The 24917-nt window shown below is 36.8% G+C and overlaps 1 protein-coding gene across 2 annotated transcripts in view; it reads left to right on the forward strand.

Annotated features, from left to right (window-relative positions):
* ALG8 (ALG8 alpha-1,3-glucosyltransferase) overlaps window positions 1–24917 on the forward strand; it is a 625276-nt gene that overhangs the window by 235790 nt on the left and 364569 nt on the right. For both annotated transcript variants that reach the window (XM_044072699.1, XM_044072700.1), the window contains one exon: window positions 1637–1763. In XM_044072699.1, coding sequence (XP_043928634.1) covers window positions 1637–1763 — 127 coding nt within the window. The remainder of the gene's footprint in view (window positions 1–1636; window positions 1764–24917) is intronic.

The following is a 24917-nucleotide window of genomic DNA, read 5'->3' on the forward strand; positions in this document are numbered from 1 at the left end:
AAGGGCCAAAATTAAGAGAAGTGGATTCTGGGTAGAGGTGAAGCTCAGGAGTTTTTGGCTGGCGCTAGCTGTAGTAATGGCCGAGTCGGTTCCAATATCGGAACAGAACCCATCTATCAAGGATGAATGAAGACAAACAACACAGATGGAACATTATGGTGAGTACATAACTTCTTTTTGCTTGTTTTGCATTCATAGATCATAGGACTCACTGGCCTGGGAGTATCATACCCTTCCGCTGTACAGATTTTCGCATGATGTTCAGATTTTCGCCTTATATTTTTGGCCCATTACTCATAAAATTGTGGTTTTTCTGGCAAATCATTGGCAGATCTTTGAGGACTGGAGACAGAAAAAAATGACAGACATTTGAGATTCAGACTTCATACCCTTCAGAAATTTCATGCATATGCTAAGTCTGTTATTCTATTTATATCCATATGCTATGCAACTTGTTACATTTTTGCTTAGTATTTTATTGAATTTAAAAATAGATATATTCAAGAGCTGTATAAGTACATAACTGAACTAAGACTGTACAAATATTCCTTGAAGCAGACTGTATAGACTAGTAACCAAACCCCCTCCATTCTGAAAAATAAGAAACTGCTACGCTATGTGACCATCTGCTATGATTTGTAGAGGCCAATACTACAATTTTTAATGCTGGGAGGCTGAGATTTATGCTTTATACTGACATTATTTTTAAACTGGTAATAATATTTGGCCAGGTACTTGCAAAAAATTCTGAACAGTTTTTCAGTCATAACTGTTTGTTTTCTCCACACTGATTCAAAAAACTTACATTTTCTTAAAACACACAACAGTTAGGATATGTCATGAGACCCAGTCATAATCCTCTGCATTATGTTATATTTCTGCTTTCTGTATGGACTGAATTGGATTGCCTGATGTTTTTGGCTCTGTGATTGTTATTTTGGAATGTAATGTCTTATTTTTGTAACCCATAGAGTAAGTATATTTTGTGTATTTTTCAAGTACCATTAGGATGAGGTAGCACACTGTGCCTTAAATCAGTTGGATATGCTTAGAATGCATCAGTAATGACTAGGTTAGAATGTACAACCTGTATCTAATAACAGCAGTGGTGTTTGTATGTGTCTTTCACCATTGGAGACTTGTCAGTTTGCCATAGCAAAGTTCGAAGTTGAATGGATGTATTGGGTGATGGGACAGAATGTCACCTGACAGTATTTCATAACTGAACTGTGCTGAAACAATTTTGTTTTAAGCTAAAGCTGTAGGGAGAAGTGTGCTGAAGAAAATACAATTTTTTAATCTAAACCTGTAGTGACAGCATTGAAAAGAGATTAGGTATACTTTTTTGCAGGCGTAGGGAGATTATTGTTTAGCTTAGTTTCACTGAAAATTTTCGGACATATATTATGAGTAAGCAAGCATAAAGCAAATAGTTTGAGACACTGTTGTACATTCATATGTGGATGAATCTCCTCTGTTAACTCCCGGGACTGGAAGTTGGCAAGACCAATACATTCACTAAATGAATAATCCACTCATCCCTTGCATACATTGAGCATTATCAGTAATTAACAGTAATTTTCTCAGTTCTGTACACTAATGGAGATGATCTCTCTTTATTTTTTTTCCATTTTAGAACAGAAATTTGGAAAGTGCTCTCCTTTTTGCCATACTCTTGAACTTCAAACATATATTTTTATATGTGGCTCCAGCCTATGGGATCTACTTGCTACGGTCCTATTGTTTCACCAGCAGTAAGCCAGGTATTTAGATATATTTTTAACAGTTACTTTGTTAACAAATGGTGAAAATATATACGTGCAACAATTAAATTAATGTCACGTTGTAACCTTTAAAGTAATGTTTAGCTTTCTTTTAGGATTTAGCAATGATTTTTGTAGGGGGGAAAAGTACATGTATGATGCTGACAATGATGCGGTGCATTTTATTTACATAAAAACATTGTAATATTGGTGCTGTTTCATGTGAATCTCATATAATGCAGTGAAAGGGTTTAATCATACTCTTTTTCAGACAAGGATAATGTTGATGTATGACTTTCTGTTCATTTTCCTGTCGTGTCCATATTTGAGCTCTGATACTTTGGTTTACCTTGAGTATGGAAGCATGACTTGAGGGTAGAAATTCCTGTGCTGGTTTAAAGGTAATACTGCTTTCAAATTAGTAAAATTGTGACACCATTCAATTATGACCATACTTTAAGGAACATTTTTGGACTATGTAGCATTAGACTCTCTTAGTCATGGTACTGTTTTTATGGAATTTTCTAGTCCATTAGTCTGCTACTGTTTATTACTTGTACTGATTTCAGAACACATGGCAGCATTTAACAAATCAGATGACTGTAGTTGTCTTCAAATATTCTTTACCATTACTAGTTTCTAAGTGTCTGAATTAACTAAATTTCATAGCTAATTGAAACTTTTTTTCTCTGAATGCATGAATGCTTACTTTATGTTTCTGATTTGCCTTTCTTTTTTACTTTTTTGAGCAGAGGCATAGTAACCATCCCCAAGTCATTTTCAGAACTAGTAAATGGTCAGAAAGAGTCCATATCTGCAACTAAAGTATAATTGATCATTTTTTAACATCCGTGGTGGTCAAAACATGTCTTAGAGCTGAAGCAGTATATGTTTAAAAAAAAATCTCCAAAAGATTCAGACACTACTAGATTCTGGAAAAGTACTCCACAGAGTTGTTTTCTTCCAGACAAGTTTTTTGCTTTATGCAAGAATAATAAAGTAGTATTGATTTTCCGAAGCTAGTATAATATATATTTAACTTTGAATAAAAATGATAATAATTGAAACTAAAAGAGATGTTTGCTTTAACAATAATTGAAAGTAAAACAGGTGTGTGCCTTCATCTTATGAATAAAAGTTTATTCAAACCAGAAACAGGTTTACTTTAAGTATTCTGGTTTGATTTTTAACAAAACACAACTTCAGTTCTTTGATTTATTTGTGCTAAAGGTGGGAGTCTTTTAACCCTTCAGACATTGGAACTGAATCCTTGGATCTTAGAAAGGCTTTGCTATAGTGGTGTATACAATTCAGCCAAGCAGCATGTTTAATGGAGGTGAGAAGAACCCAGAATTCGTAGAGTAAACTCACACGAACATAGGAAGTGCAGGCAAACTCTGTGCAAGCAGTAACCACTAGGCCATAGTCAAAGAACATACATTGGAGTTGGGAAGCAGCAGTGTTATTCATTGTAGCATAATCTGCACTTTTAAGTACTTGGACAACAGCAGTAAACATTGATAACTTTGCCAGATTGGAAACCGTAGGAAAGTACCACAGTATGCTAAAAGATGTCGCTGAATCATACACCAATGCACTGTACGAGCACGTATACAAATGCATGGATCTCGCTATACCCAATAGAACCAAGATGCTCTCCTACAGAAAAAGAAAGCTAATCTAGTGGTCCGCTGCCATAAACAAACTCTACAACAGAAGGAGGAAACTGATTCGGAATAAGGTGAAGTCCCAAGACTGGAAAAACTCCCTTATCGGCCTCATCAAAAACTTCAGATCCCTCATCAAATCCTCTAAAGCTAGCTATGAAAACAGAATTTCAGCAGATAGTAAAGACAACCACATGACCTTCTATAGTTATGTAAAGAATCTCCACAGCAATACACAGATTTGTTCTGAGCTTTTGCAAAATGGTACCTCATATACCGAGCCAACAGATATTGCCAGTATACTGGCCAACAGATTCCATGCCAACTTTCCCCTCCCCAAAGGACCAGTCACAATACCAGTAGATTGCCAGGCACCCAGTAGTACTGCTGCACAGGTTAAAACAGCACTGTGCAAGGCCAAGAATACAGCTTCTATGGGACCTGACAATATCCCTGACTGTGTTCTACATGAACTACAGAGTGAACTGGCACCTCATCTTTGTGCTCTGTTGAATCACAGCCTCACCTTAGGCTTTGTCACTCCCGAATTGTGCACTGCTACAGTCTTCCATCTCCACAAAGGAGGAGCGACTACAGACCCTGGGAACTCTCGCCCCATTAGCCTGATGAGTCTGATATGCAAAGCTGTGGAACGGATCATCATGGACCTAATAAACAAGGATACAGGGAATCTCCAAACTTGGGATCCCACACAGTTTGGTTTTGTGAAGGGTAGATCATGCCTGCTCAACTTGGTTGACTTCTTTGAGTCAGTCACCAGAGCTGTGGATGAAGGCAAGGTGGTTCATACAGCCTACCTTGATCTGGCCAAGGCCTTTGATACCATTCCCCATTCAGGAATCACAGAAAAACTCACTAAGCTAGGCATCAACCCCTATATCACTACTTTTCTGAAGTCCAGGCCAACACGAAGGGACACTGGCTGACAAAGTTCGCAGACGATTGCAAGTTAGGAGCTATTATTAACTCCCCAAGTGATGTTGACATCGTATAAAAAGGCCTCACTGAGAACAACAACAGATGTTAGAACCATGGCCTTAAGCTCAATGCCAAAAAATGTGTCGTCATCCCCTTTGGGAAAAACCCAGTTCCCCTGAATTACCACATCAGTGGTAGTCCACTGAACACAGAAGGTGTTATAAGAGATCTGGGAACACAGGTTGACAGCAGCCTTTCTTTTGACCACCACATTGCCACTGTAATCAGAAATGCCTTCTGTGTGGCATATCTCATTACTAAGGGTTTTGCATCCAGGAAGAAAGATGTCATTGTCTCCCTCTACTCTTCCCTCATTAGGCCAATCATCGAGTATAATGCCCCATTTGGCATGTACCTCACTAGACGCCTGCAACAACTGGAGAGGCCACAGACGTACCTCACAAAGAGGATCCTAGGCTTTAAACACTTGTCCTTTATGGACAGACTAAAAAACTCCAACTATTCTCTGTCTCATATCGCCAGCTTAGAGGCAATCTCTGTTTGACTTATAAAGCCATGTCTGACCAAATTCTGTTAGAAATGCTACATCTAAAGAAATCCCAATCCCTCCACACCACACACTCCAGAGACCTCAACCTCATTACCACAAGCAACAGAACACGCTGGAGGAACAGGTTCATAACCCAGAGACTGACCATGCTATGGAATAGACTTCCCATACATGTCAAGCAGAGCACCTCACTGGCTCTCTTCAAGAGAAATCTTGATGAGTGGATGGGAAATAGAAAATTCACCCGGGGATCACTGCATTGGCTCAACTCGACAGAGGCAGTGGGAGCTAAGGTCGGGTGGCACGATGACAGGGTAATCCTATGGACTAGGCTTGTAAAGGCTCCAGGGCCATTAGCCTAGTACACACCTTTGAACCTATGAACCATATTATATCTGTGCTGAGCAAACACAGGAAGATCTGTACGACTCTGCAAAGGTTGCTTATGTGTCGCACCTCAGACTTTGTCAAATAAAAGTGTATGAGTCTTATGTTCATTCTGACAGTGCACTGTTAGAAGACATCCTTCTGGTACTTCATTAAGAAGCAGAAGTGAAAATAAAGGACAGCTTAAAGGGGCCAATTGTAGTGGCTGAACATTTGCTTATATCATGTTTGATCATTTGTCTGTTTATACATCTACTCGTGTCACGTAGACATAAGAGCTCTTCTGTTGTTCATATGGACAACATGCATACATTTGCTTCACAGGATGTACAAGAACCATTATTACTCACCTTGGATGACAAGTGCATGCAGTTGGTTCACAGTATGTATAAGAACCACCATTTCTCACCTTGGATGACTTTCCAACACTTCCAGTCAGTAATGGCCCCAAACTACAAGCAACCCTCTGCAAGCCAAGATTGGTTGAAGTGATACAACAAAGAGGGACTATACTCATGGATATGTATCAGCGGTGGTGGTGCTGCGGTAGCGTTGTCGCCTCACAGTAAGACGCTGACCGGTTCGACTCTCAGCTAGAGCGTCTTCTGCGTGGAGACATGCGTGAATGGGTGTACCTTCGTTGAAGGTTGTGCATTAGGGCTGGCAACTCAGCACGTAAAAATCAACTGCCAATCATTAGCGGACCGGAGTTCCACTGTGGCGACCCCTAACTGGGAAAAGCCGAAAGACACAACAACAACAACTCATGGATACAACAACAACTCATGGATATAAGCAAACATATCTAAAGGACAAACAGTTTAGTCTATAACATCTCCTTTATTGTTCTAGATCATGTAAAACTTAAGGTCCTTAATAAGGTCCCATCTTTTATTCCTTCTAAGGATAGTGATATAATAAACATTATTACATATTTAAGACTTTGTGTTAGGAATGCAACTTCAAAACTTATGTTCGAGGACTACAGTGACATACAGGGAGGTATTATGTACAAACCAAGTTCTTTTGTCCCGCGTAATCCTCCACTTACCAAAGCTGTTTTAATGGCACATGAGAATTAAATATATGCGATCTTTAATCATTGAGGTAAGCGCAGGGATTCTTTTCATAATGTGGCTGTTAATGAAAAACCTGTTTTAGAAAAATTCAAAACGAAACACAAGGCAGGACCACCAGGCTTAAAAATATGTAAACGAATTTATTGTACAATCAGTGGATAAGCGCTTTCACATGTAAAAACATGCTTCATCAGATCTCAGAAAACAAAAACAATCAGTTTAATTTAAGCAAGTTTAAAATGATGTTGGCCAGTCAGATTTGCACAGTTCTAATTAATTAATTGATTAACCCTTTAGGCAGTGAAAGCAAAGAAATCTATACACCATTATAACATAATATAATATGTTCTATGTTTATGTTATTTATTTTATGGTGTTATTTTAATTCCACTATGGCTAACTATTTCACATTTTCTTCTATTTTATTGTTCCATTCAATGTTGTTATGTTTTATTTTATTTTAGAGGGCGTGCTTCCAGGGCTGGTTTTAAACTGACATGGTTATTAAGCTCTGGAAAAATGTGAGCATAAAGTCTGAAAATCCATTTGACTTCCACCAGTTCTATTTGACTATTTAAGTTGCCCCCTCTCATGTTAATAGGCACTAGTTGTAGAGCTCTAAAGCTAAACTTATGAGTATTAAAACTGACTATATGTTTAGCTAATGCATTTTGTTGATTCTGATTCCTGATATCATACAGGTGATTATAGATCCTGTCTCTTAATCTTCGTGTAGTCTTGCCTACATAAAAACAGGTACAGCAATCACAAGAAGCAAGATAGACCAAGTTTACACTATTACAAGTGGCAACAAACCTAGGGACAAACTTAAACTTTAAGACAGGATGATCAAAATTTTGTGTAGTAGTTATAACACTACACATCCTACAATGCTTACATGGAAAAGTTCCAGGGGTCAAATCCCTGTCAAACTCCTGGTTCTTATTAGAGCACTTCATTACATCCTTACATAAAATGCGTTTCAGATTATTATTATTTTTATACGTGAAATGCGGAAAATTTCCTACCAATCTGGCAGTGGCTGGATCCAGTGGCAAAGCATGCCAATTATGCTTCACTATTTCCACTACACGACCAATATCTCCTGTATAAGTAGTCACAAAGTGAAGTCTATTGCCATTATTACAGTGTATCTGATTCCTTGTTAAAGGAGTACTCATCCCCATTACTTCTTCTCTAATATTTACCAAAATGGATCTCTTATAGCCTCTCTCCAAGAATAGCTTGTCTGACTCATCTAACTGTAGTGTTAGGTCTACTGGATCTCTACAGATTCTCTTCAATCTGTAGTATTGCCCCTTAACTGTGTTTGAAAAAATCATTCCTAGGATGCATACTGTTAAAATGCAATAAAGCATTCGTCAAACAGGGTTTTCGGTACAATCTAGTAGTTAATAGTCCAGCAGGGTCTTGACCTATGGTGACATCTAGAAAATCTACAGAAATACAAGAAGAAGTCATACTAAACTCAAGAAAATGAGTAGTGGAGTAATAAGCATGGTTTCTTCATTGGACATGCAATCACAGCCAGTGAGAATCTCTCTAATGGCTTCAAGGCCAAAATCATTGGGAATAGAGGTAAACAAGTTCTTAACATCTAGAGTAACCAAGATACATTTCGGGCAAATAGAATTACTGTTGTAAATCTCAATATCATCCAAAAGTTGAAGAGTGTCTTTTAATATAGTAGGAATCATTTTGACTAATGGACCTAGCTTATACTCAATGTAAATCGACATGGTCTCAGTCACCCAGCCACTGCCAGATACAATCGGTCTCATAGGGGGAGATGTTAAAGACTTATGTATCTTAGGCAAGCCTTTAATTAAAGGAACCTGGGGATGTTCAACACATAGATAGGAATGAAGTTCAAAATTGATCTGCCTGCACATTAGGAGATCATACAGGTTATCCCAAATTCTTCTAATAGTTCTATCCAAAAATGAAACGTCCACCATTTGATAGGTGTGGGAATCTTGTAACATAGTTAACATGACATCAACATAACTAGAAAAATCTAAAAGGACAATACCCCCACCCTTGTCGGCAGGTCTAATAGCTAGGGTATTATTTGTTTGTAGCGAAAAAAGCGCCCTACGTTCATCATTAGACATGTTAAAGTAAGAATTTTTAATTCGACCCCCATTAGAAAACAAGTCATAAAAATCATACTCACATAATTTGAGAAAGCAATCAACATGTGTTGGAATAACTGGACAAAAAAACACTCTTTCTTCTTAGCCTAGGGCCAATCTCAGTATAGTTAGTATTCATAGAGTCATCATTAGAATACATAAGCTTTAAAGCTAAATTCCTGCAAAAAGTCTAAGATCTAAAAGTAGATCTGTTAAATTAGTACCTGTGGAAGGAATGTAGGAGAGACCTCTATTCAATAGAGTACATTCTGCTGTAGTGAGGGTGTAATTAGACAAGTTAAACACTAGTCCAATCACTTTCTAGTTCGTCGATCCATGCTGTTGTTGTCTCCAGAGAACTTCCTCTTCCGTTGCCCCCAGTTGGACCCTCTCATCGGTGACCTTTTTAAAAAAATTGAAAAGTAATATAGCTATTGAGGTTAAAACGGCTGATAAAGGTGGGGCCATTGCAGTAATGGATAATGGTCTATTTGGATAAGATGAATATTCTACTGTTAGATGACAGTACATATCAAATATTATGTAGATAGGATGTTGACAAAGTTGCATCTAATGCTAAGAGTTTGTTATATGATATGTATAGGAATGGTCTTCTGAATTCAGATCTTTTTGATTATTTCTGTTTCCTGTCCCTTGATTCCTACTCCTTATGGCCTTCCTAAAATATACAAGTCATTAGATTATCCACCAATGTGACCAGTAGTTTGTGGGTCCATCTGGCTTACTGAACAATTTATTTTGGAGAACAGCTGTGTCCTCTGTTGGATAAACTATAATAAAAATAATAGTGAATATTTCAGTTGTAAAATTATTTTGTATTTTCTTTGATTAAATTCATTTTAGAGAATGTTTTGCATTTGAAAATTATTTTTTCTTACAGAAAATGGGTGTTGCCACAGTCTTGGCATGTGCTGATAGTTATGCTAATATTGTGCTTGCTGTCATAGGTTCTTAGGTTTGTACTAGGCTAATTGCCCTTGTGGGCCATTTTAAGCCTAGCAAATTACCCCATGTGAGAATCAAACCCTGCATCTTGTGTTTGTAAGGTAAACACCTTAACCATTATGCCAACCACCCACATAATCTGGGAACAACCTTGTGTATTTCTGGGACATCTGTTAGAAATATTGCGTATTATTTTAGGATGTTCTTCATGTTTCACTGTTGCAGTCATTACATTTGGATAATCTGCTGGCCCCCAATTGGCCTGAATTCCAAAGTCTTGGGTCCTACGTCGGTTGCTGTCTTCTCTTCCATGACGTCAGGTCGTCAGGGGTATAAAACATGCAGCCGACGCCATTTTCTTCAGTCTTTCTTGCCGCGCGGTGCCCAAAGCAGAAGCATTTCACAAGTGCCGGTTGGCCAACTACTGAAATATTCGTGTTTGAGTTTCAGAACCGAAGTCTTCACTAAAGCTAAGTACCCCGTTGGGGAAACTTTTTTCTTGCTTTTTACCGATGTTAGAAAAGGTTAATAATTGTATTACTTATGAAAAGCAAATACCTCATAAGGATTTCCATTTATACTGTATCCCTTGCCTAGGCCCTGATCACAATGTGCCTGGCTGTTGGTTTTGTGCTAGATTTAACCAACACACTATTAAGCGTTGGTATATTTTTGCATCAAAGTATTTTGGAAACAGATTTAACTACCCAGAAATGTCGTCGGATAGCAATCCGACTATCGGAGTACATAAAAAACACAAAGAAAAGGACAGAGAAAAGGCAGTCAGGATCCAAAACCGACGATGAAGCTTCTCCTAAGCCAGTCACCGGTTTGCCGGTACTCAGTGAGGCACTTTCACAGCCCCTGATGCCTGCTACCTTTGAGTCAGAGGCCTCTACCGACACCCATGTGGAGTACGGCATGCCGCAAGATACTCAAGGTATTGGACCGACGGCTGTATCACCCTCAGATGGGTCTGGAGCCACTGAGTAGGCACCAGCTTCTGAAGGTTTATTTAGACCTCAACATTTGTATATCAAACCGACGACAACTGCAAAACCAAAAACAAAAGCAACTTCTAAAACTAAAAAACTGATGCATGAGCCACTTGCACAGGCCTCTATGCCTAAAAAACAGATGATCAAAATGGCTGAAGACCTTATTACCTTGATCAGGGGTACCCATCCCCCTCCAGATAAGAGGCCTAGGCAAGACACTGACTATGATTCTTTACATCAGGTTTCTATTTCTTCTGATTCCTCTTCTGATCAGGAATTATCTGTTCCTCCCTATGAGGATTCTGATGCTGAGTAGTCTATTCCATCTGCATCTACTCCTGTGGATTATTCATTTGGAGAAACATTGCATACTTTGAGGGAGCATTTTCTCTGGGAGAGTCAAGACTTCTCAGAATCAAAAAAGAGGCTCAGTGATTTCCTTCTTCGCCGTCAGCACAGGCCTTTAACCATTCCCCCTGTCCTAGACATTGTGGATGATGTGTTTTCGGAGTTAAGCTTGACCCCTGACTCCTTACCTCCGGCTCCCAGTAAGCCTGACAGATATTACAGGGTCCCTGACTCACATACATTTTTATTTAGAAACCCTGCTGTTGATCCTGAAACTATTTCACAGGGTCTAAAGGGAGTTAAGGCCTCGACAGCAAAAAATCCTACCCCCTCTGACAGAGATTCAAGGGCACTGGACAGATGGGGAAAAAAGGTTTATACATCTGCAACCTTGGCAATCAGGGCCTTAAATTGTCAATTTCGTATGCTTAAGTACCAACAACATGTTATGGGATTGCTGAAACAGAAAATGATGTTGATTTCAAAATGTGCAGAAAATAAAGAATTGCAGGAATTATTGCATGCCGCTGAACAAGTAGGAAAGCATACTTTGCAATGTGGGTTTGATTCCTTAGAGGCCTCCTGTAGGGCCACAGTTACTGGATCTGTGATTAGGAGGCATGCCTGGTTAAAGGAACAAAATTTGCCTGATCATGTTAAAGCTAAACTGCTAGATGCACCTTTACTGCATGATTCTCTGTTTGGTATCAAGGCAGAAGAGTTTTTAAAGAAAAAGGAAGACAAAGCGAAGTCTATGCAAACTGTTAACGACTTTTTACAAGTGCAGCCACCAAGATTCAATAGACATTGGCCTACAAAAAATTGGTCCTTTCCTGTGTCAGACAGAGCTCAAAGGGGCAAATCCAGACACCCTTAAGGGTTCCACATACCAGGCCCAAGATTCATACAGGTCAAAGCAATGGGGCGCTTCTACCTCCAAATCTGGAGGAGATAAAGCTCAAACCTACAGAAAGCAATCCCAATGACTTCCCTCTGCCTATACCAAGCACTTATCTTTTGGCAGCACCCGTAGGGGGAAAATTAGCACTTTTTGCTCAAAATTGGCAGTTAATAACCCAGGACAAGTGGGTACTAAACATTGTATCACCGGGATACAGATTCCATTTCCACACTCTGCCAATGGCAAATGATTGGCCAGATCTGCCAAAAAATCAATGGGCAGAGGCACAGAAACAGGTTACGTCACTCATGGATATGGGGGGCATTCAGATAGTACCAGAACAGGAAAAAGAACAAGGTTTTTACTCAAGACTGTTCTTGGTACCCAGAAAGGACAAGGCCTGGCGGCCAATATTGGATCTATCGATTTTGAACACATACCTGGACATTCCAAAATTCAAAATGCTGACTTTGCAGCAGCTTCTGCCCATGCTGGGCAAGAATGCTTGGCTGGTGACATTAGACCTAAAAGAGGCATACCTGCATGTCCCAATAAGACAACCCTGCAGAAGATACCTCAGATTCAAGGCTGGCGTAATGCATTACCAATTCTCTGCACTGCCCTTTCACTTAGCTACTGCGCCCAGGGTCTTTACAAAGGGCCTGGCACCAGTAATTGCATTTTGCAGACAAAGAAGTATACAAATATATCCTTACTTAGACGACTGTCTCATTCAAGCAGAGAACAAGGACATTCTTCTTCGACATCTGGCGTTTATGAAAAGGCTTCTAACATGCCTAGGGCACACAGTAAATGAAAAGAAATAACAACTGGTGCCTTCTCAAAAGATAGCATAGCTTGAATACAACTGCCAAATGGCTTACCTCACGCCAGACAAGCAAAGGCAACTGACTACTTACTTCTAACTGATGGCAACAAAGATCCAGTTATCTGCAAGACAAATTCTGCAGGCTCTGGGCTTTATGGCATCCTGCATCCTACTGATTCCATATGCAAGACTGCATATGAGGAAACTTCAATGGTACCTGAAAAGTTTATGGAGTCAGCATTCTCACAGTCTGGAAACAGTGATTCCTCTCATACCCTGCCTACAACAGGAGTTTCTATGGTGGGCAAAGGCATGTCACCAAAACATGGGATGGCCTTTCACTCTCCCCCCCCTGCCAGCCCAACCTTAACAACAGATGCATCGGATTATGCCTCGGGGACCCACATGGCAGGAAGATGCATTCAGGGCATATGGACCCCAAAACAAATGCATCTGCATATCAACCAGAAAGAGATGCTAGCTGTTCAAAATGCCCTAACAGCCTTCAAGGACTTACTTCATTCAGGACAACTACTGATAAAGAATGACAACACCACATTCATGTGGTATATAAACAAGCAAGGAGGCACACACTCATACCACCTTTGCAGATTAGCCATGGCACTGTAGGACACAGCTTTAACCTACCAAATACATCTTCAAGCTCAATTCCTGCCAGGAAAACAAAATACACTGGCAGACGATTTAAGCAGAAACCGTATGGATCCTCACGAGTGGAAACTAAATCCACAAGTCTTCAGCATGATAACACAGAAATGGGGGAGCCCAGAGATAGATCTATTTGCCTCTCCTCAAAATTATCAATTGAAGATTCTGCACAAGGACTTATCACAGACAAGCATGGAAAGTGGACACCCTATCCTTCAGTTGGAAAAACCTATCAGTTTACGCCTTTCCTCCTCTGTCTCTTCTCCCCAAGGTCCTCCTAAAAGTCAGACAAGAGAAACCAAAGATGATACTAATTGCCCTGGACTAGCCTCACCAGTACTGGTACCCAATCCCAAGGAACTTGTCTCAGTACCCAGCTTGGACCTTCCCACAAAGACCTCAACTACTGTCCCAGCAAAACAATCAGATCCTGCACAATCAACTACAGATACTGAACCTGGCAGCATGGCTGATCATGTAGTTATACAAACAACACCTCTCAGTAAAGCTGTGATGGATGTCATTTTGGAAGCCAGAAGGCCTAGTACTAGAAAATCTTATGCTGACAAATGGAAGAGATTCTGTACTTGGAATCAAGCACAAGGAACTGATACAGCAGAACCAAATATTCCTCAGATATTACAATACTTAAATGAGATGCTTGACAAAGGCCTATCTTTCTCATCAATCAAAATCCATGCCTCTGCCATTTTGGCTCATTACAATATAGAACCAACAATCTTTTCTCATCCTTTACTAAAGCAGTATCTTAGAGGAGCCAAAAATTTAAGGCCTCCTAGAAGATCACCATTATCTGCATGGGACCTCAATTATGTGTTGGAAAAGCTCACCCTGCCTCCATTTGAACCAGCTGCTACCGCTGATATAAAGTTCTTATCATGGAAAACAACTCTGCTACTTGCAATTACTTCAGCAAGAAGAGTTTCAGAGCTACAGGCCCTCATGGCTGTAGGGCCTTTTATCATATTGTACCCAGACAGGGTGCTCTGAGAACAAATCCTACTTTTATGCCTAAGCTGGTTTCCAGTGTGGCTCTTAACCAAACAATTCATCTACCAACTTTTTATCCAAATCCGCAGAACAAAGGGGAGAGAATTCTGCATTCCTTGGATGTACACAGACAGCTAAGATTCTACTTGAGCAGGACTAAAGCTCTAAGAAAAACCGAGCAATTACTAGTGTCATATGCTGCAGGATCAGAAGGAAAGGCTATTTCAAAGCAGACAATTTCAAAGTGGATAAGCCACTGCATCCGTTTCTGCTACTTACACCATGGTAAACCTGTGCCCAAGGGCATTAGGTCTCATTCCACCAGAGCTGCAGCTACTTCAGCAGCCTTTCTCAGAGGAGTACCAACCAAAGACATTCTAGAGGCTGCTACTTGGAGTTCTGTTCACACCTTTACAAAGCATTATCATTTGCCTCTCAACTCTAAGTCCAGGGCAGGCTTTGCCACTGCAGTGCTGCAGGGCCTTATAGCCGCACCTAATGCTGTTTAGCTCCAGCCTCCCAACCGTAGCTTTGGGATTCTACCCAAATGTAATGACTGCAACAGTGAAACATGAAGAACATAGTACAGTTGTGTACACTTACCATAAATGTAGATGTTCGAGTGTATTCACTGTTGCAGTCCAGGTTACCCTCCCACCATCCCCCTGTCATTCTGGAGTTTATCTTTCCTTCTCTATCTTCTACAACCTACGTGGTATATTTGCTTGTAGATGAAGGTAAAGTTTATATTGATGCATGTATATATATATATATATATATTTTTTTTTTACTACCTTTTTCGGGGGCAAGAAAAACTAAAGAAAATGGCGTCGGCTGCATGTTTTATACCCCTGATGACCTGACGTCATGGAAGAGAAGACAGCAACCGACGCAGGACCCAAGACTTTGGAATTCAGGCCGATTGAGGGCAACCTGCCAGCAGATTACCCAAATGTAATGACTGCAACAGTGAATACACTCGAACATCTACATTTATGGTAAGTGTACACAACTGTATTTTTGTGGATGATATTTTCCTTGTATGGAGTGTAATAAATATATGTTTGATTTATGTTTAAATTAAATGTTACTATATGATGTGATATTGAGGGTAAATTAGTTATGAATACTTTTAAGGAGTCATGTAGAAAGAATATTATATCACATAGAAATGGTATGTACCCTAAATTTATATGTAATAACATATTTAGAGGACATTTTATGAGAGCAGCATATCTTACTATTAAAGATGTTGATTTACTAACCACTTTTGATCATATGAAACTTGATTTTATACAGAGGAGATATCGGAAAGATGAAGTTCAATTAGTTGTCAGAGAGGACTTAAGTGATGATATTAGGAGTGGATATCTACAGACCGTATAAATATGGTAGTGAACAATGGATGGCATTTCCCATTAACCTTTGTCAGAGACATTAATGTATAAATTGTGACAGTGTTAAAAAAGAACTGGCATATTTTAACTGTAGATGCAAGTTTACAACATATAATTGGTGAACAGCCGTCTTTTGCTTTTAATAGAGTCTTAAGCAATTTTGTTATAGGAAATCTCCATGTTTTAAACCTGTTTTGTGTATAAAGTATGTTCCTATCCATGTAGATACTGTAATTACTGCACTTACTTACCACAACATGATTATTTTATGCATCCAATGACAGAATGTTCATAATTATGTGAATTATTATGCTCAGCATCTGTTTTATGTTGCCTCTTGTGTTGTCTGTAAGAAGTATTGTGTGGACAAATAGGACAGATGTTTTAAAGAGCAAATTTATCAGCATTTATATGATATGATATTAAGAAGGCCAATTCACATAATATACTTGGAAAACACGTGATGATTCAGGGTGCTTGAAGCTGTAAGTAATTTGTAGTAGTTACAGAAGTGGGGATGTTAAAACGTTTACTGAAAATGCTTAGTACAATTGGATTACTAGATTAAATGCAACAACAGATCCAGGATTCTGTGAATGTTATAGTCTTAACTGTGTGTTAAGCAAATGGAGACTAAAACATTGAAATACTAGTTGATTGGACTGTGTTGGTCACATGAGTCTACCACTGATGCTATTTAAAGTGTTTTAAATACTTAAAAAAGCATGTACGTTGCTGTAAAAGTGCTTGTATATTTTAAGTATTATTTATTAAAGATTTTTTTTTTCCTGCATGGTTCCCATATGCGTTTTCTTTACATTAAGTATATATTGAAACTGAACTGTTTGGGGGGTTATGCCACACGTCATCATCAGAAAAGAAAGGAGTAATTAGTGGAATGCCTCAGGAGTTACTACTGGAGAGTCAGCTCTGTTGAAATTATTTGTAGTAAACTTATCCTTACAGATTGAAAGCCCAGTCCAGTTAATCTACTTTCACATAATACAAGACTGGGCGGTAGTAGTCATGGTCAAAAGTTTACAATACAAGCTTAACAAAAGAGCTCTGAGTAGTCTGCTTGAATAGCCTGGGCATTGACAGTAGAGATTCTTTACAAGCAGGTGCAAGGTGTATTCATCAGTGGCAAAAAGACAGGAGTAGACTACAAAATGGGTGCCGACTGTTAAAACATAGACATTTAGAATGGTCTTAGGATGGCAGTCATGCTCAGAATTGCAGAGGAGTAGTTGTAGAAGGATGTAAATAAGACTAGCAGTCATTTGGGCATATTTCCATTGGCTAGGCTCAGAAGGCAAGACATTTTTTTTAATTACCACTCTGCCCTGGAGGTCATAGGGAGAAAACTAATAACAATGATAGAAACCAGTTCAGAGGAGGTCAGGTACAGTGATTGGAAGCAAAGAAGGGGTATGAAATTGAGGAGTGTGGCCAGAACTGGTATATTTTCAGTAGAAAAATAAGAGCAAGGGGAGGCATAATATGCATTTGAAATGCATGTAGAATGAACTGTAAAGGATAGCAGTGGAGAAGGGTGCATGGATATGGAAAGTAGATTTGGTTTAAGGCAGGTGTGACACTGTCCTTTCCAGAGGGGCATGGGCTTACTTACTGGAACATTGAGATAGCAGGAAAGTATTAAAGATTCAGAAATGCATACGCCAGTTGGAAAGATACAGAAGACCAGTAGTCTTTACTGACAGTTGTGTCACTAGTTCATGTTCCCAGTACAGTGCATGCTTCCCTTGAGGAGATTACGATCTATGCTTTCCTTGAGGAGATTATGATCTTTGTCCAGAGTTGTATCTATCATCTTTTGGAGAATGCTCAGGAGCTAAACAGTCTGGCCTCTATTGTGATGGAAATGAGATTGGTATAAACTGTTCTTTGGCGAGGAGTATTCATTGCCACTTAATTTGTCTTTGTGTGTAGAGTCTTCATTGGATAGTTTGCTGACAGTGTTCCATAAGTTATCATTTACTTTCTTTCATCTTCTCTTGTTTTTGCTACCTTGATAGTGCTTCTTGTATTGGAGGGCTGTGGCTCCCAACTAGAATTTCCCATATTCCTCTGTCATGAGTAACTGTATACGTAAGCAATTCTCCCTTAAGTGATACAATATTTAATCAAAATTCCTTCAGCCACAAAGCTGTATGACCCTAGTATAGGTTATATTGAATAAGTAAGTACAGGGGGCTTTGCTGTATACTTGAACCCCCCCCCTCCCCACACACACACGCGCGCGCACACACACACACACACACACACACACACACACACACACACACTGCTGACCATTTAACATAGGGCTAATCACAAATTAGTGACAGTTTTGGCTTTTTTTTGGTCCCTGTATATAAATACTATGGTTCCTGAATAATTGATTTTTTCATAAAAATTTCAAGAACTTTTACCACCATAATCACTTATAAAAGTTCTGTACATTGGGTTTCTACCATCAGAAGTAAAACAGCAGCTACATCTCGAATTTCAGTGAAAAAAATAATTATTTTTTTTTTCAAATGTTTTTGTTTAGTTTTCCAATAACAATAGAGAAAAAATAATTTTACAATTTAAATGACAAATTGTCATAAACTATGTACAAAATTTACAAAGGCCTCAAGAGCAAAAGAGACGGGAATAGCAAAATAATATAAACATATAAAGAAGGTTATACAATATTCAACAATTCTTGCTTCCAGTTTGATTAATTAGATGAAAGTATATCTGAATTCATTGTCTTAATAAGAGAGAGAACTTTATCCCAAGGATTATTAGTCCATTTTCTAGGAAAAATTCTTAATTCTTTAGCTTTTATTTCCGTTGATGCTACTTTGTCCACTACGATCATGAAGTCTTCAAAGGTTGGAATGGAGGATGATTTCCATCTTCTTGTAATGCATTTTTTGGCTACTGCCAAAATTGTCCAAAGAAGATATTTATTTTTGTTATTCATTGTAATAGATTCATTTACATTCAGAAAAATTAAGGATTTTGATAATATAAAGGAATCAGTAAAGATAGCTTGAAAAAAATTACCAATATCTTTCCAAAATGTCTTAATGAGAGAACATTCATAAAATATATGAGACCAATCGGCCTTGCATTTTAGAGAGCATCTCCAACATGTTACCTCCTTAGAAAAATTAAATTTATCAATTTTACTAGGAGTATAGATAGCTCTATGCAAGATTTTCCAGGAAAAAATCTTCCAAACTAAGTTAATTTAATGGAATGTAAAAGATTAGTTTTATTCTCAAAGGTTGGGGGCAATGTATAATCTTTAGTAATAAAATCCCAAAATTTCTGATTAGGAATAGTTTTATAGTTAATAATGATTTTGTAAAGTTTTGAAATTAAACATTTCCAATTAAATTCTCCATGTAGTAGCTATTCTATTTTTTTTTTTTTTGGATACCATAAAAATTTTAAGAGAATTTTATTTATTTCTCTTAAAATGTTTTTACTGGGTAATATAGGAATAGATAAAGCAATGTAATTTATTTTTGGTAACAGAATCATTTTAATTAATTGTAGCCTATCTTCAAAATTTAAATGTAATTTATTCCATTTCTCTGTAAGAGTTTTTAATACGTTCACAGTGTTGTTATAGTTCGTATTTAAAGTTAGATCAATATTTTTACATAGTACAATACCTAGATATTTTAAAGAAGTGACCTTTTTCCCAGTTATTTCATTTATAGTCGATTTAGTGTTATCATTAAGTTTTTTTTTTCCTTGCCTTGTAAGGATTTGGACTTGTGTAATTTTATATAGGACTTTTTTGCCCTCTGAAAGCTAACCTGTTAACTTGTTTACCATTTCATGAAGGATTGCTCCATTATATTTAGTTCTCAAGGCTTGAAGACAACTTCTTTGTTGCTCATCTAGGAGGAGAAATAAAGAGAAGAAATTTTGGGTTGAGCCACAACATGAAGTCAGTTAAGTTTGTTGCTTGATTTTATTTTTTGGTTGTTATTATTGTTGTTTACAGTTTAGATTTGTTTATATTGCAGTTTCTGGGAAACTAGCTGACTTTTAGAAGTAAATTTAGTTAGTGGACTGGAGACTTTATCTGTAACTTAGAGCTGGTATTCATACCATATGTTAAATCTGGTTTCCTGTTGTCATATAACTATTCGGGCTGAGACAGAAATAGGCCAAATGGCATCAGTGCTGTACACTTGCAAAATAAAATTTTTGATTCAGTGGCAGACTTGAGCATACAAAGCATGGATTTTTTTGTTTAGTGCCTGATTTTGTTGATTTTTGTAACACTTGGTTTGCAGTTCATGATGTATCTAGTGCCATATAAAGCAATTTAGGTTTGTAGACTCGGCAGACTTGTTTTCTTACTAACAGTTGACGTAAAACAATTGAAAAACTAAAATTTCTTATTTAATCCTTCCAGGCTGTTGCATTTCTTTTTTTTGATGGTTGCTGTAGGGTATCCTGGCGATTTTTTTTCAAGTCTTTTACAGTGAATTACTCATTTTAATACAGATGTTTAAAAATCGGTACACTAGTTTAGTTTGTTTCATTTGCATCACCATACCTGGTTGTGCTGTTTGAGTCTCTGCTGGAGTGCCTTCTATGTTTAGCCTGCACATCCTCCCTTCTTTTGTCTGTGTGGCTTTTCACTTGTTGCTATGGTTTCCTCCTGCATTTGAGAGGTGTATTGAATGTGGGAAGAATGGAGCACCTTCTGTGTGGAGTCTGCATGTCCTCCCCACGGTCGAGTGGCGTTCGAAAGACATGCGTGAATGGGCATGCCTTCGTTGAAAGTTGGGTGTCGGGCTGGCACCTCGGCACCGTAAAAATCTACTGCCAATCATTAGCGGACCAGAGTTCCGCTGTGGCGACCCCTAACCGGGAAAAGCTGAAAGAAGAAGAACAACAACAACAACATTAGTTTTTTTATTTAATAGTATGTGGTTAGATTTAGAACTTCTAATTTATAATCCTGAAATACAGTAACATTTTTTAACTAATCTAATTCTTGTAAGGATTCTTATGAGTTTATTAAAGAAAGTAAGATATCGTCTGCAAATAGTATCATCTTAGAGTCAAATTGATTTTATTTATATATATATATATGTATATATATATATGTATATATATATATATATATATATATATATATGTATGTATATATATATATATATATATATATATATATATATAGATAGATATATATATTAATTAAAGCCTTTAATTTTGGGATCACAATGGATTGTCAAAGAAAACTGTTCTATTGCTAATGCAAATAAAATTGGGGACATTGGGCATCCTTGTTTGGTACCTTTAGTAATTTCAGTAGATTCAGAAGTAAGTGGTCCTAATTTTACATAGGCTAAACTATAATGAAGTGGATATGGAACTTATATGATTCAAGAATTTTAAAAAGAAAATTCCAATTTAATGAGTCAAAGGCTTTTTCTATATCAAGGGTGATTATAAGAGCTTCTTGATTATCTCTATTTAAAATATCTATGGTGGTTAGGATTCTTTTGAATTTTGTCTTGAGTATGTCTATTATAAATAAATCCCGTTTGATCTTCAGTGATGAGATGTGTTAGTGATTTCTTAAAACTGTTAACTAAAATAGACATTAAAATTTTATAATCATTATTAATCAGAGAAATTGGCCTATATGAACTGTACAAATGGGAGTCTTTATTTTCTTTTAGTATAGGGGTAATTAAAGAATATCTCCACAAAGGTGGAATTATACCTTGCAAGTATGATTCATTCAGAACCTTATGTAAAACTGATTTAGCAGAGGATGGTAGAAGCTTATATATTTCATTAATAATACCATCTAGTGATTTGTTATTTTTGCTTTCTTTAATTTTTTCATTAATTTCCTTTAGGGAAATTCATTTCTGAATATCATTTATTTAATTTTTCTGGCAGGTTTTTTAATTTAGAAAAGTCTAGGCCATGGTCTGAAATTCTATGTTGAATTTTTTAGTTTTTGTACTGTTCTGAGAAGTGATATTTAAAGGCATCTAAAATATCACTTATATCAGAAACTGTTTTATTATTCCTCCCTTCATGAACCACAATCACAATATTATTTTCAATGGAATGTCTTTTTACTCTCAGTGCTAGTTTGCGCATATATTTTGGAGACACAGAGAAAGAATTTAGTTTTAATTTTTCTAGGACCAGATTAAGTTTTTTGAGTTAGAATGTCATTATATTTTTTATTTAAAGATTCAATTTCCATTTTCTTATTCAAGAAAATTCTTGCATTATCACTGTTAATTAATACAATCTGTTTTTGTATGTTAGATAATTCAGACTCCCATGCCTTTGTTTTACTATTAAACAATGTAATAGTTTTGACATATAAATAAGCTTTCAAAGAATTCCAGAGGATTACTACATTTACCTTACTGGTTAGGTTTGTATCTAGAAAAATTTTATTTCTGAGTCTAACTAAGGTTTAAACTGTTTTAATTTAGTAATATAGGCTGGAATTCTTTTAGTGAAAGACAATTTCTTAAAAATCATGTGAAGATTAAAAATGAGTGCATTATGGTCAGACATAGGGCACGGGGTTATTGTAAAGTATGATATATATTTTTTTTAGATCTTGGGATATAAACATTTTATCAATTCTAGTCTGAGTCTTATGTCTAAAGCCACAGTGAGAGAATTCTAGTGAGTTATCATTTTTGAGATAAAATAAATCATATAGCTGTAAGTTATCTGTCCATTTTTTTAAATATTTCCCTATCAAGGTAATATGAAAAGGTCTTTTGTTAGAGGTTTCTGAACCATTAAATAAACAGTTAAAGTCTCCTCCTATAATCAGACTACCCTTAGTATTTTTAATGATAAATTCTAAGTGTTTTTATTGTTTTTACTCCAATTCCAGGAAACCAATAAGCATTAACTAAAGTCCAAATTCTGTTACTAAATTTTATTATTATAATTGATAGAAGACCCTCCTTATCTTCATAATTGTAAATAATTTGAGGAGAGAGAATGTTTTTCTTCCACAGTGTTAAGACTCCTCTAGTTTTTTAGTGTGTGAAGAATTGGATAGTTTTAAGTATTCATTTGGATTCCAAATAAAACTGTCATTTGTTTTGAAGTGAGTTTCTTGTAAAAAAAATACTTGTGCTTTATTTAATTTCAAGTATTTTAGTAAATTAAATCTTTTCCTTGGGTTATTTAAGCCATTAACATTTAGAAAATGAAAGGTCAAATCCATCTTATTTACTCAAAGGTTAAGAATGTTAGAATGATATAGTAGCAAGCATTTGTAATATTTAAAGCTTGTGCATCCTTCTTTCTAAGGTTATATTTTGATAACAGATTGCTAATTCCCATTAAAATATATAATTAAAAATTAAAATAAATAAAAAAGTGATTAAACTTCAGTAAATCCTTTAACTGACATGTAATGAAAACCATTCCTAAGCTGACAGAACAACGATATCCAGTCAGATTAACCATCATTCCAAATATTTGAACAAAATTGCCCAACTTGAGGCTCCAGAATATGTATGCTATGAAAATTCTATAAGTTAATTGGTACGAGAGAACAACAATATATTGATGTAACATATAATTTTGATTATAATCAGTACATTTTGACTTCACTAATAAAACATTGTTTGATTGAAAAGGAACATATTCTAATTACTATATGAATCCATACAGAGTCAAATAATTAATAGCTTAACAGTGGATATGTATGAGAAGGTTTGTCAAAAGAGAAGTATTCAAACAACAATTGATTATGTATATTTATTTCATTAAGGCTGCTAAATTAGATGCATAGCTAGTTGCAGTTTTCCATACTTTGAAGATGTAATTGTATTATAAATCAAGGTAACATTCCATTGTACTTTCTAAATCTCACTTGCTTCCTCACTATCAGGGAGGGCCTTTTTCAGAAAAGCATACAGTTTATGTCAACTGAATCAGTTTATTTTCCTGTATGTATCTTCAGCTTAGCATCAGCATAAATGTCATTGTGTACTATAAAATAAAGAGTTAGCTACAAATGATGTCAATAAGACCAATCTGTGCTATAGAATTAACTTAATTAAATAATTTCCCTTACTATGAAGTGTTTTTTAAATGGTGCTTCCCTGTATAATAATTTCCCATATCACTCTACTGTTTCTAATGACTAGACAACACTACAATACTACAAATATGGGCCAGAGAACAGGGAATTAGTATGTACAATTGCAAGTGGTGATGATTAAGGGAAACCAAAACTGTTCAAATAGTGTTTTCTATCTGCTCGGATGTTTAGAGAGCTTCTGATGACCATGCAGTGATGTCAACATTAATTAACAAATCACCGATTTTGTTTCCAAATAAACCAAGTGCAGATGTACAAGGGAAGCATGCCACATTACTCAGTCTGCATTCAAACAGGTTTCACCCATGTGGGATGAAACTTTGTGAATTAAGCAACTGCAGGCATATTTGAAGGAAAGGAACCTGCTTTTTACTCAGAGAAGCATTCTGTATGTGTCAGCCGGTCTGCAAAGCTATTTCAGATTGTTCGTCTCTCTCTCTCTATGAAGTGCCGTTTAAATGATGCTTCCCTATAAAGTAACTTTCCCATTCACTCTACTGTTCCCCAATAACCGAACAACATTATAATTATAGACATTAATGTGTAACTATGTGTGAACTATGGATATGATGCCAAAACCAGGAATTGGAATTAACCAGTTACTGTTCACTATGAGACTACAAACCCAGTTTTTCTTTTTCACTGTGGTGGTGGGTTTGAAGCTTTTGAACTTTTTTGCAGTTTTGGCTTGGCTCATATAAAATTACTGTATTTCTATAAAGTACAAAATATCATATAATCTGTTGTAGTTTATTCCTCTTCTGTCAAGAGCTTATGTTTTTCTATTTTTTCCTCAAAATCACTTTTAATGATATGGGACAGCTTTAACATTATGTCTCCATGCAATTGTTATTACATTTCTAACATGTTAAGCAAATCGTTTAAGGTCTTCTCAGTAAATCTCTGTTGCTGTCCTGCTATTCCACAGTCATTTTTTATGAACTAGCACGATTTTAACAGCATTTCATTGTACCTGCTGGTAATTAATACTTTATTAAATATGTCTATTGGTAATGGGTGAAAATGTGCTACCGTTACCAAACTTAGAGCAAAAGTGATAGCAAAAGCTGTTTACTATTCTGAAGATGTGTTTGCTGTTAGTATTCAA

This window comes from Protopterus annectens, chromosome 5.part0, assembly GCF_019279795.1.
Source record: "Protopterus annectens isolate FY-2018-M chromosome 5.part0, PAN1.0, whole genome shotgun sequence".
Classification (NCBI taxonomy): Eukaryota; Metazoa; Chordata; order Ceratodontiformes; family Protopteridae; genus Protopterus; species Protopterus annectens.